At 39.2% G+C, this 14,256-nt stretch overlaps 1 protein-coding gene across 1 annotated transcript; it reads right to left on the reverse strand.

The window, feature by feature from the left end:
• Positions 1–276: 276 nt before the first annotated feature.
• Positions 277–13,851, reverse strand: cenpp (centromere protein P). The gene is made up of 4 exons (XM_084739735.1): positions 13,701–13,851; positions 12,998–13,086; positions 8,312–8,400; positions 277–479 (listed from the first exon to the last, which is right to left on the reverse strand). Exons 1-4 carry the CDS (start codon positions 13,849–13,851, stop codon positions 332–334), a joined length of 477 nt encoding a protein of 158 aa, XP_084595861.1. The 3' UTR covers positions 277–331.
• Positions 13,852–14,256: the final 405 nt, after the last annotated feature.

Below are 14,256 nucleotides of genomic sequence, written 5' to 3' on the forward strand. Positions count from 1 at the left end.
TTTTAAGTCTGACTGCTATCAGAATGACTGATGGACCATCTGGTTTCCCCACTGAAAGAATTCAGGATGGACTGATGCATCTTTTCCCCACAAATGATGCAGAGTTGTCATTGTGCAGCAAGTCAAAAATATTTCTTCATGTTTCTAGATTCATATACAAACAACCAATGAAAGGCTGGGCCAAAATACTGCCATATCAAAAAAAAACGTCATCAGTGGTGTTAAACACATTGCATTCAAGGAAAGGACCAACCTAATCCAACCAGAGTCAGTCATCCATATTCATTGGTGGGAACAAGGGGTTTGTCGTGTGTCAGCAACACACAGACAATTAAACACCATGGAAAGCAGGTGTGTGAGGATGAAGTTTGTCTTCACTTACCTGGAAGTGCTGGAATGTTCTGCATCGGTCATTACATCTTTCTGAGAAAGTCCTCAGAGTCCTGAAAAACAGCAGAAGATTTCTGCTCTCCTCCACCCTGAAATGACATTGCATAAAATCATTAAAACATTTTTAAGGATTTTTTTTAAGTTCTTCTGCCTCAAAGTTGATGATTTGCATCATCAGTCAGTAAAGGTGTGAAATGTTACCCCCAAGAACTAACAATTTCTGTTTGAATACAACACACAACTGCTATTAAATTCAATCCATTAACACTGTAAACTACCAGAGGTCCAAACTACAACCTTACAATATTGACAAATATACAGTCTTAAAAAGACTACAACTGTGTCCACACAGGAGGCATGGCAAGAGAGGCACTCAGCAGCTTCAGTCTTCCAACTGTGTCCACACATGATGTGTTCAGGCACAGTATTCAGTGTTATTCACCCACATTTTGGCAGCACTCACAACCAAACACATAATCACTGCAGTTCCACAATAAAATGAAATAGAAAAGACCTGAAATGTAAAAATATGCAAGTAAAGCACAGGATGTTACTGTAATGTGGATTGAAAAAGAAGCATAACAGATGCACATGAGATGGACACCTGAAAAATGTGGCTGAGACACCCAATTCAACCAAAGTCATTAGGATACATGTCTGGGAACAATGGATGAATGAGCAAATTAAAGAAAACTAGAAAAATTAAAATACTTTATCATCAAAAACTGTAAAAGCTAGGTTACAAAATGGTGCTAATTTATAAATAATGTGCTGTAAATCACAATATCAATATAAAGACAAAAAATTGAATGAAAAAATAAATAAATCTTTGTTTTAGTCCGGTTCGCTCTGTCTGAGTGTGCCTGGGACATTCTGTGAAAGGATTTCCAGAGTTTTCCATGGGGGCCCGGGGCTAGACGGCAGTCGGGTGAAGTTTCCAGACGACTGTTATTCCACACCGAGCTGATGGAAACATGGCAGCACCCTCCCATATAATGGAGCGCTACCAAAAAGACAGAGAGACTGATCCTTTGTTTGATATTGTTCTATTGAACTGATTTTGTCCTACCGATTCTGAATGATGCAGTTTGATAATATCTTCGGTGCCGAGCCAATTAAACCATATTGGTTGTAAATTCACACACCTTCTTATATCATGATTGTAAAGAGCTCTGTTGACTTGGAAAGTTTAAGTGGCTTTGGTTCACCACCCCAAAGAAGCAGTAAAATTTGTTTGCAGCAAACAGCAGAAAAAAAAAGAAGATAAAATTAAACAAGAACACTTTGACTAGAACAAGTGACCATTTTGCTAAGAATGCAAAGAAAATCAAGTTAATACTCAGTCCTGTAGACATTATGGCCCTTTAGAAATATGAATTTTTGAATGAATGAAAACCAAAAAGTAATCTGATAGAATAAACTTGAACAAAACCCCAAAACCCATGTAACCTACCCCTATACTCCAAGCAGAATTTACGCTCCATTCATTTGAGGAACCAGTGGTTATCAGTTTAGCACAGTTTTGTGCTAATGAGGAGAACAACTACTGACCAAATTAGGTCAATGGATGTTGATGGGCCTCAGAAGATGATTCCTAATGTTTTGTTTACTTTTCAATTTTCTAGTATAATAATCAGCCCGAAAGAGTCACACTTGTAATATCTATCAAAGAAATGTGAATTTAGGACTTATTATTTCTGTAAGTCAAGTTACAACAACCTGTACAGCTGCTCCTCCACTCTCCCTTACTCATCCAAACACATCATCATTTTTTTTTTTGGCAGTTTCGCCAGCTCTGGCACAGGAGGACCTCACTATCCCGCTTAACACAGCTTGAATTGGCTCAGTTGTTTTCCCAACAGGGGAAACCGCCGATGATGAGCACAACACCACCACAAAATCTGAGATGTGAGCTGTAAATCAATGGCCTGGAACTGCATCACTTTAAAGTCAAATTGGTAGCAAACAAATCCCCTCAAAAAAGCTTTGATGCTGTGTAATACATGAATAAAAACAGAATGCAATGGTTTACAAATCCTTTGAAACCTATATTCCATGGAGTACAGTACAAAGTATTTAATGTTCAATCTGATACTTTTTGGGATTTTCGCAAATGCACCCTCATTCTTAATTTGACTGTTCAAAAAAGTTGGGACAGGGCAAACAACAGACTGGGAAAGTTGTGCCAAATAAACACAGAACATTCCACAGGTAAACCGGTAAATCTGTATACTATCATGAGTGGGGATAAAAGGGGCATCCTCAAAAAGCTCATCATTCACAAGCAAAGATGGGGTGAGGTTCACCACTTTGTGAAAAACTGCAAGGGCAAATAGTCCAACAGTTTAAGAACAGTGTTTGTCAAAACACAGTTGAAAGAAATTTAGGGATTTCGCCATCTACAATTCTTAATATCATTTAAAAAATTTCGAGAATCTGGAGAAATCTCTACACGTAAGGGGCAAGGCTGAGAACCAACACTGAATGCCTCTTACCTTGGAACCCTTGGGTGGCACTGGATTTAAAAAATCCATCAGTATCCAATATCCAAAGGATATTACTACATGGACTCGGACACACTTCGATTAACAGTTGTTGGTAAACACAGTTTGTTGCTGCATCTAGTAATGCAAGTTAAGACTCTACCATGCAAAGTGAAAGACATATATAAAGAACATTCAGAAATACTGCAGACTTCTCTGAGCCCTGAGAAGTTAATGAGCCAATTAAGGTCATCTTAGTTCGGCAAAAGAGAGAAACTTGAATTCAGAAGGTGAATTTCTGTGTTTAAAATGGAAAATAAGTGTAAAGTGTAGTAAAAATAGTTCAAGTACTAGACTGACCTACGTGTAGTCCAGATCTGTCTCCCATTGAAAATGTGTGGTACATTATGAAACAAAAAATATGACAATGGAGATCCTGGACTGCTGAGTGACTGAAGTTGTATATCAAGTAAATATGAGAAAGAATTTCACTTTCAAAACTTAAGATATTAGTATGAATCGAATGTAGATCGAAAGGATTGTTAATTATTGCATTCTGTTTTTATTTTCATTTTACGCAGCATCCCGACTTTTTTGGTACTGAGGTCTGTATTAAATACAGGAATCTCGTGGTTAGATTGTGATACAACTTATCTATCACATTCATGTCCCCCAGAAGATGAATTCTTTGATTTTATTGATCCCAAAGTGGATGTTCCATCATACCCACAAGAAAGAAATGACACAATCAATGCTGGATTGTCATCTTTAAATGTCCAAAATACATGCATGTATACTGTAAGTCTCACCATGTCTTTAAAGCAACGACTGTTTTAAAGCTCCCCTTTAGCTTCAGAGCTGACGGATATCTCCTGCTGCAGCCCTGACCTCAGCACAGTTTGGCTTCACACTATCAGCCTGGCTTAGACCAGGAAACACAAGCTGCACTTTAGAATCTGGACGGCCTGGATCAGTGTTTCTTCAACTGCACGCTGGGAGTCGGAGCGGTTCGAGGACCAGTTGGCTCGGATCCCCACATGACAAGAGCAGCACTGTGTTTTAATGGCAGAGGTTTGTAAGTTTGACACAATCCAGTCTGTTTCGAGTCCTCTAAATGTATCCCACAACGCACTGCATCAATAGCATTTCCACGTTGCAGTCATTTGCTGGCTGTTGGGCTACAAAAGTTATCAACTATTCTACTAAACAGAAATTAACATTTCCAGCCTCTCCTACTCTCTGTGATCACCTATAGGGAGTCTAAATACAGCCAAATAGTGGACGATAGAAGGACAGATGTGAAAATGACATGCATCTGCTACATAAAAATAACCAGTAAAAATCAGTGTCAGTCATTATCTTCAACAGTTTAGATCAGCTTGTTCTAACAAAGATCACCAGTCTGATTTGGACTGTAAAACTATGATTCCCTCTCTCTCTCTCTCACATACACACACACAGACACACTCGGAGAAGGCCGCAGTGTGTCAGAATCATTATCTCCAGTATTTTTCCATCTGTTCCTGCCAGATCCTGCAGACTGGACCATACAATCCAGATGTGGTTTGGCTACAGATATAGAGCAAATCAGACTTCTGCTTTGTGGTGCTGATCCACTGACAGAACAAACTCTTTCTGGCAAACTGTGCTTATCGGGACAGAAAATGCACCTGAGCACATAAATGCAATTTTGAAGTTCACCACAGATTTAAGATTCAAACTGCTTTGTTGCATCCCAAAACACTTAAAATACAAGGCATGTATTGTTGTTTATTGCAATTAATGTGTAATTAAAAAGAGCTGACAAAAGTGAAAGCTACTGAAAGTGACAGCATGGTGGGGAAATTAATTGTTTCTTTGATAATTTGTGATTCTCTCTTGAACAACTCAGCACGGTTGCTAGAATTTCTGTAAATTTTTTGAATAGAGCTTTAGGAATACATTTTTAGACAGTACAAGAGCAACTACTATGTTACAAACAAAAAGAATAAACAACATTCAGCAAACAGTTTTATGTTGTTCAAGATGTTCAGTTTTACAGTCCCTGATAACTTGGTTTCAAATCTGTATCAGTAGTTTTTCTCCCTAATTTAAAGATTAGATTTTTGTCTCAAATATCAATCATCTCACAAATCCAGTGTGACTCAGGCACATGTTCATTCTCAGATGTTTTCCTATCACAGCTCACTAGTTTCCCCCACTTTGCAACAAAGAAAACAACTATAGTTTACTAAGAGGACAACGGGACATGCAATAGATCAGAGTGACCATGGGCATTGAGTTATAGTTAAAAGTTAGGGTGCAAGATTAGTGCCAGGCAAAAGAAAGTATGGCAGGATATTTTTTTCTGCAATAGTGACAAAATATTAGCAAAACATATTAGTGGTTGGACTTAACTAAAGTTCATTGTGCACTATGGGGAAAATGTTAAGCTAAACTCGCATGACTAAAACTAAAACGCATGACTCTAGAAACACATGATAAAAGGCGTTGTATGTTGACAGTCTTCTTGTCAATTCGGTATCAATTTATTCCATAAAGATTAAATGGATTTCCGTACAAACTTTACATTTGGGATTTTGTCGCCTCAATTCGTTACCAGCCTTCAGTGGTTAGCTGTGCTATTTTAGTGGGAGAAGACAGCGGGACTGAAAGGCAAACTGTTTCAACAGCAAAGTTTTTTTCACTAAAATACGTGCTGGTTGTTGGATCAGATACACGCCAAAATTAAACACAGACTCATAACACTGTTAATTCGCTGTCTACCGTGTGTGAGATGGCATTTGAGGAGTTTTTTCATTCGTTACCAAAGTAACAACCAGGCCTGCTGATTCTCATTTGGTGCTGGAGAGAGCACATCTACCTTCCAATACATGTTAGATTTTATTATGATCATGAACTATTTTTGATCCAAATGATTTAAAATAACAAAGTTAGATGATCAAAAAGGAGGAATGCAAAAGCACACGTTTGCTCCTCAAGTGCAGTGGGAGTAGTGAGAGTGCAGCTGCTTCACTTGCTCCACTGCTCAGGCACCTATGAGAGTGACAGTGCACTTTCAGAATGAGTTCCCAAATGAAGTACAAGCCACAGCCTGTTGTGCTTATACAAATGTACAGCTTGTACATTTCTGAGTGATGTTTTTTTTAAATATTCAAATTTCACACAAGGTGACAACTGTATTGAGACAATGTGTTGAAATCTCTCTCTCTCTCTCTGTGCCACATTTACAGAGAAATACAGTTAAAAAAAAAAAAAAATCTGGAGCCTTACCAGATCATAGTGAAAGACAAGTGTTTTCTCCAAGCTGGACAGCTGACAGAGGATCAACTTAAGGCCAAACACTACTTCACACCTATTTAAAAACTCTGATTAAAGGTGAAACAAAGATTTTGTGCTGAAATGCCATTTCAGCTTCGATTACAATGAACATTTTTCACTACGATGTAAAAAGCACCTGGTGGGAAAGAAATACTGACTGACACTCCAGACATCGTGGAGTAAACCCAAACAGACCAGATTCAGCCCAGATATTTTGAACAGCCGCAGCAGGAAAAAAACAGGTGTAACTAATATCAGCGATGGCTGAGCTCCATTTACAGGTAGAGGTGCCAGTAAGCCAACACACCTAAATGGAATGCATCTATTGTGGATGTAATGAGTTACACCTGTGTTTGAAAAGTCAAAATGTCTGCCGTGAGAAAGGCTTGTTGTTTGTGAGTAAAGAGCGGACAGTGTGAGAATGAGTGGATGTGTGAGTGAGGACGTTCAGCTGGATGACAGCCGTTTGCGGTTTGACGTCTTCCTCTACTTTAATAAACACGTCAGTTCAACTAAACAGACAGCTTTATCCTGACCGGAGTAATATCCAGCATTAAACATGTAGAGTTGGACGGAACAGACAGTGTAAATAAATTACAAACTGACTGCCCACTGAGTTTCGGTCCAAACACACCAGTCAGAACGCAATAATTAGGTTTTCAAACGTCTGCTCCAATCTGATAGCAGAGTTAGATATGATGCGCTTCAGTTTATATGTTTATTTTAACAGACTGTTCCTCCAGCTGGTAATTCCACAACAGTGTTCATAAATGTGCTGTTGTAACAGCCTCCTCTCTTCTAGCTTCAGGCTGTCCACAAGATTTTGGATCCGAGCTATGAGGATTTGCTCCCATTCAGCCACAAGGGCATTAATGAGGTCCAGCACTGATGTTGGTTGATGAGGTCTGGCTCACAGTCAGCGATCCAGTTCATCCCAAAGGTGCTGGATGGGTTTGAGGTCAGAGTTCTGTGCAGGCCCAGTCAAGTTCTGCCACACTACACTGGGAACACCATTTCTTTATGGACCTGGTTTTGTGATGGGGGCGTGGTCATGTTGAAACAGAAAAAAGGGCTTTCAGCAAACCGTTGCCACTCTGTTGTCTAAATTATCATTGTATGCTGAAGCATTAGGATTTCTCCTCAGTGGAACCGGGGGGCCTCGACCAAACCAGACAAAAACTAACACAGATAAAAAAATTAATCAACAGTATGTAGACAGGACAGCCTGCATAGTTTTGGCCGTGTAGTGTACATCATGTTTTATCAGATATGCTGGCTCAGTGTTAATGTGCAGTCACACTTGCACCAATTCCTGTAATTAATTGCTCAGTCTCTCATTTTGAAGTGAAGAATGCTCCTGTTTTGGCTCCAGCTCGGAGGTCATAGTTCACCTGTGATCAACTCTGACCTGCATATTTCAATGTTTAGTCAACAGATGCAATGTTGTCTTGATGTCTTGTGTTTGGAAGCAGAGAAATCATAATTCCAGCAATGTTCCAGTCTAGTCAAACATTATACCACAAGATCAGCATAACTGCCATTTTTTATTCATAAAGGGACAAGATGCATATTTATACTGTTGCTTTGATTAATTAATGTTGATTATAACAAGTAATTAACTATCATCAAGGTAAATTCTGCACCTGAGAAATCTGAAAATCTTGACTACCATCACCTGGAGGTTAATAACCCTGCAAAAAGTTTGCTGTCAAGGAAACATTCATTCCAGATGTGACAACTAAAGGGTCATTGGAGATGATGCAGCAGAGAGAATAAGGCAATTAAAATATTCTTTTAGTGGTTCTTCTGCCAAGTTCTACAAAAGATGGCAACCTATTATCTCATATGTAAACACTCTTGCCTTGTTGGACCCCACTTTTAAGGAAGTACTTTGACTGTCCTTTTATTTACTTTCTGTATGTGCATTTTTTTTTTATTGTTTTAGGCAATGGAAAAATGCATTTTTTTTTATTTCTCTGTTTTAAAACACCAAGACAAAATGAGAAAACAATTTTGGATCACAGTTGTATACTTTGTATGTAACATTTGTATAATACCAGTTTGCCAATGAAAAAAATATATGGGAAATAAGCTTTACAGCTTCGATTAATTCTTACCCAGACAGGAAACTGCTGAAGTTTTGCAGGTCACTGGTGTCCATCACTATGTTCAGATCACTGATCGTCCTCTCAGATGCCTGACCATCCTGCTGGACAAACACATCATCAGTTACTCAGAAAAATACTGAGTCACTTAGTGCAATGATAAATGATAATGTGTTATCAAATGAAGCCTGTTCTTTTCTGGGAACCAGGCTGTTTCAGAGTTTTAGAGTTCATCTGAGTTATGTGAGAATGAGAGGAGAAGACGGCAGAGTGAGCAGTAAGAGTCATGAAAGAGCAGGTTATTCATGATGTATTTCGGTACACTGAGGGAAAGAGACAAAAGAGGGAAGAGATAAAACAGTTACACAAACTACATCCTCCAAAATGATCATAAAAGTTGAATCAACAATTCTCTGAAACAGTTTCAACAAAAAACACATTCTGACTCTAGCTCAGACATGAGGCTGATATCCATCTGAACATCTCATTCTTGGTAAGAAGGACAATAAGCAAGTTTTCCCCAAAATATTGGAACTATTTCTTTAAACATCCATCAACAAGTTCAGGAGAAAGGTTGTCCATATTTGGGCAGCCATAAGTCATATCTCTGAATGGTTTCAAATGGGTTACAACTCAAACAGAACACTTTAATGTTACTGGAACTTGTACTAACTTGTATTATGTTGCAATGTAAAAAGTGAGTATTAATCAAACTATAATAAAGGGTAAGAGAGTGCATGTTTACAAAATGACTGTTTCTAAATTACACAGCCAAATGATTAATGCCTTTAACAAAACAAGTTGAAGCCTCAGAAGAAAAACTATAATTTTAATGACACTTCATGAGCCAGGCAGAGTGATTCAATGAAAACAGCTGTTATAGTTAGAATGAAAACCAGAAGACTGTTGGACCTACACGAAGCAGGTTTACAGATCACAATAGCAAAAAAAATCTCCCTCCAATAAATTTGCAACTGCTGTTGAATTTACATGTACAGTATTGGCTGTAACTGTCTTTTTTGTTGAACTGTAATGGTCCAATTTGTGTCAGGCCTACAGTTGGGGCTGCATGCTGAACCTCAATATGTTTTTGGTAAAGACCAAAATGTGTCTGAGGGTCAAAAAATGTCAAGTATTGAAAGTTGGCATCAAATCTAAGTTTGCCAGATGTTGAGGAATATATTTAATTTATATATCATATATGATTGCTTGTGTTTAGACAACATTTGACAAAAAATGATTGTTTTGGTATAGCTACTGAAACTCAAGCATCATATCAGCACTAGAATCTAAAGATTTCAAACAATCCCAGCTCTCCCTGGAGGAAAGATTTGACAAGGCAGTAAGTGAACAGTCAGTTTATGAAGCTGAAGTGTGGAAGCAGGAAAACGGGCAAGCGTAAGAATCTGAGTGACACTGAAAGGGTCAAATTGTGATGATTAGAAGACTGGGTCTGAGCCACGCTAAGACAGCAAGAGCCTCATTTATAAAAACGTTTTCAGATTTATCTTTGAACTTAGTCTTCTGAACATTTTTGACTGTGTGATTATGTCTGATTCCTAAAATACACTGAGTATAAAAAAAAATCTTGCTTACGCAGGTTCTGAGAAGAAAATTAATCACTTACATTTACTCTAGAACAAATGAGGGTTGGTCAGGAATAGCTATGGACCAAAAGAGAAACATGAGTCCACAGCGATGGTAGAAAAGATTGGAACCAAGTAACACAGATTAGTTGGTGGACCAAATAGCGGGTTGACAAACAAAGCCAAACACATAGCTTGGGGGTATACACTATTAATTCCACATGCCTTTAAATGATTTCGTGACAATTTTCTGTGATTCTCATCACACTGTTCATAAAGTTGCTGAAGAGTTAGCCACAGTTTAGGGTGCATGTGTTCCAAACTGTAATCTAGCCCTTGTTTAGAGATCAGTTCATTTCCATGTCAAAGCAAGGTTTTATAAATAACTACTTACACATGATTTTCTGCTTAAGTCATACTTAAGGTCAAAATTTATCTCAAGTCTCTTTTATAAGTGATGCCTCTGGTCTTGTGAGGTGTTCCCAGTATGTAGTGGTAAGTACGTCCCATAAGTGGTCCAAGGAAGGACAACCAGAGAGCCAGTGACAGGGTCACGGGCACATGGCATGCTGGTGCTCATGGAAAGCAAAGGGTAGCCGGTTGGGTCCAATCCCACAGAGGAGCTCCTGTAACACAGTTTGCTTAAAAACTTCATGCTGGCTACGACAGAAAGGTGTCAGAATGCACAGTGCATCGCAGCTTGCTGTGTTTGGGACAGTATAGCCACAGACTGGTAACCCCCACCATCAACAGGGCATAAACCAACAGGCATGTGAGCATCAGAACTCGATCACGGAAAAATGGAATCATAGTGTATTCATGTGGTGGCAGAATAATTGGAAAAATGACTTCCTGACTGGGAAGATTCATGTTGATGCCCCCTTGAAGTCAACTGAGAACAACAACTGAGGAAGTGAGAGAAAATTCTGTTACATGAGTTGCAGAGTTGCTGTCTGTTGACATCATATATGTACAAGTATGGTGGATGAGAGTAAATGCTTGGCTGATAATATTTTATTTATTCACGTTTTGCATATCACTTTTGGTCACGTCATTTGTAGTACAGTATTAAGTAAGTTGAAACTGTTGGTTGCTGCGTGGTAACTTGTTAGCATTAATACTGGTAACTAGTCTCCTACTCTGTACTAGTACCCTCTGCTCTTAGTAGCATGCATGTTGTCTCTACTTTATGACTTAAACAGACATGAACACATCAAAGTCGGAATAATGACTTTCCATCTCGGAAAGTGGGACCCTCTGTACAGCACATGAATGGACTATACATCATTCACATCATGTGGATGGCCAGTTATGTGTACATCACTTGCCTGGGGAAGGCACCAGGATGCACTATGGGAAGACGGCACACCAGAGGCACTGTGTGTGTGGTTTGGGCAATGTTCTGCTGGGAAACCTTGAGTCCTGGCTTTTATGTGGATGTTACTTTGACACGTACCAGCCACCTAAACATTGTTGCATTCCAAGTACAACCATTCATGGTGACGGCATTCGCTGATGGCAACGTCCCCAGATCTCAATCCGATTGAGCATTAGTGGGCTGTGCTGGAACAACAAGACTGATCCATCAAGGCCCCACCTTGAAACTTGCAGGACTTAAAGGATCTGCTGCTAACGTCTTGGTGCCAGACACCACAGGACACGTTCAGGAGTCTTGTGGAGTCCATGCCTTGACGGGTCAGGACTGTTGTTTTGACACAAGGGGGACCTGCACAGTATTAGGCAGGTGGTTTTCATGTTGGGGCTCTTCAGTTTATTTCTTGTTCATAAACAATAAAAGGGACATGTAAAATGTAAAATTTAGACAGTTCTCTTATAAAAACTTTCACCTAGAGGGAGTGCCAATAATACACTGTTAAGAGTGATTTTATTTTGAAGAAAGGATTTCCAAACCTGACTTGTTATAGCTGCCAATGACAAGACTTTACCCTAATACCATCTGACACTGTTTCTTCCTTTGAGGCGGTTTGGTCTGATGCCTGATTGTACGACACTTGAGACCAGACAGTAATTTTTCCTCCTTCTCAAGTGTGTTGTATGTCTCCCAGCTGCTCCGGAGGTCTGAGGAGCTGCTAAAATCTAAACTGTACACTTGAAGCCTCATCAGTGCACCACTGAACCCAGCCTTCTGCTGCCCTCTGCTGGCTAGACTCAGCAATAGGTCCTAGTCCTTGAGGAACACAATCAACAAAGCTACGTGTCCTTCAGTGTGTGTCTTCAGTCACCATTCTAACACAAGGAGAAACTGTTTGACTAAAAAATAAGTTCAAATGAAAAGAAATGCCACAGTCGATGTTTGCTTCACCAAAAGCTTAGTCAATGATTTGGCATGAGCAAAGCAGACAAGTGAGTGAATGCTTAAATATCTTTTCATTTACACGAGTCAAAACCCAACAACAGTCTTAGATCTCTTCTATACAGCTATTGAGTTTTATCTATAGTTTTTATAAAAACTGTGGAAAAATGAGACTGAGGTTTTAAATGGAGTTCTGTTTGATGACCAACTGGATCTGAACTTACACACCAGATACATCTGGTAAAGGCACATCGTGAGTAGAACCCAACTTGCACTAAATTTGTGAGGCAGATACTAATATCTGTGATTTGACAAATAATATTGGGCTCTATTCATGAGCATACAGGTCCAGTTACTGGAACAGGAGACTTAATATATTCCAAAGAGCAGAAAATATTAGATGATTTGCTTGGTTGATACTAAATAGACACTAAAGTTAGCTGAAAATGTCCTATAGAAATCAAAGGAGAAGCTGGATGAAATGTTTATCAGTCTTGAAAACATTAAAAGCTAGAGTATAGTCCAAAAAACAGAATGGAGAGAAGTGGATTGATTACATAAACATGGACAACATTATTTTAAGACATTTGACTAATTTCACTTTAACTAAAACATGATGCCTTAATACATTCAGAATGCTAAAAGCTCCAATCAACCATCTCCACTGGTTAGGTGTCTTGGTGAGGGAGTGACAGAGAAAGCACCTTTATCAGCCTACAGGAAAGGTGGCCATAGTGGAGTTTGGACCCAAGACTGTCTGTCTCATCAGCAGTTTATTTGAATAATGAACTGACTCACCTTGACCTCAGTGAGCTGGAACTCCACCTGAAAGACCAGTTCAGAGCAGTGACCTGATACACAGAGCTGCTGGGCCAGCTTACTGCCACCTGGTAAACACACAGACACACATCACATCAGTGTAAGTACATTATGACATCACAACTTAATTTAAAAGGTGCTCTGTGGGGTTTACTTGTGAATAAAAGTGTTTCACACCAAAACACACTGTGTGTGTCCTTGAGATCTAACAAAAATGTTAAATGTATTTCCTTTCTGATAAATGTCTTCAAAGCAGATGCTTTAAATAATTAAATTCTTGTCTGTTGATTAAATCTATGCTAACTGTCTTCTTCTTCTCTGCTTTTGTTGGCAACCTGCTATGTGTCTCGGTGTGTAATTGCTGCCAACTGTCACTCAGTGGAATAATGTGAAAGCAACATGGTTTGATTCCTGCTGTTCACATGAAACAAAATGGGGCCCTCTTTTTTTTAACACATTTTTTATGTGTGGCCATGATCATAATAAACATGGGAACAAGCTACTAAACTGTAGTGACACTATGGGTAAATTAGAAACAATATACTGCACATAGGGAAAATTACTATAATATGTTGAACGATTAATTCTCTGGTTACTTTTCTCGTTGACTGATTGATCATTTCATCTATAAAAGATCAGAAAACAGAGTGGACAGTGGATTCAGACAGTGTTGCGCTCTTACTGCTTTGCAGAGTCTTTCTGGTGCAGCTGTTCAGAGTGATGCCATTCATCTGTGTCTGCCACTTCAGATCCTTCTCCAGCTCCTCCACCTCCTCCTTCAGCCTAGACAACACATTCTCCATCACTCCTCCTCCTCGTTTCTGTCCACACATATACGCCCTTGGAAGATGGACAACATTTACTGTCACAACAGATTGGCACTTCTGTTTACCATTTTCTACTTGCCCACACACCTCTGCACCATCTGAGTGTAATTTACCATAAGTTTAACATAAAACGAGATTTTAAGATGTGGAGTTGTATGCTATGGGTTGCAAAGTGAAAGAAGAGGTTTATAAATGAATGCTGAATGAAAAATAAAACTCACATGGCATCTTGCATTTGTCCCCTGAGGCAAAACGTTATGTCTTTGTGATTGTCCTGCTGCTGGCTCTGCAACTCAGCAACTTCAGCCTGGAGACATTCGATCTGAGCCTCCAGCACCCTCACCTCTTCAGTGTTCTCCTCACTCATCTTCTCCTCCACCCTGATGGACAAATAATTAAATAATGAAAAAA

Source organism: Lutjanus erythropterus, chromosome 2 (assembly GCF_056507025.1).
Source record: "Lutjanus erythropterus isolate fLutEry1 chromosome 2, fLutEry1.hap2, whole genome shotgun sequence".
Classification (NCBI taxonomy): Eukaryota; Metazoa; Chordata; class Actinopteri; order Lutjaniformes; family Lutjanidae; genus Lutjanus; species Lutjanus erythropterus.

Bases quoted from the DNA above. Each gene is read 5' to 3' on its own strand.
- cenpp (XM_084739735.1), bottom strand. From the start codon at position 13,851: ATGTGTGGACAGAAACGAGGAGGAGGAGTGATGGAGAATGTGTTGTCT. The intron at 13,087-13,700 runs GTAAGAGCGCAA...TGTGTTTACCAG, and splicing joins CAGAAAGACTCTGCAAAGCA to GTGGCAGTAAGCTGGCCCAG. The intron at 8,401-12,997 runs GTGAGTCAGTTC...TTTGTCCAGCAG, and splicing joins TCCAGCTCACTGAGGTCAAG to GATGGTCAGGCATCTGAGAG.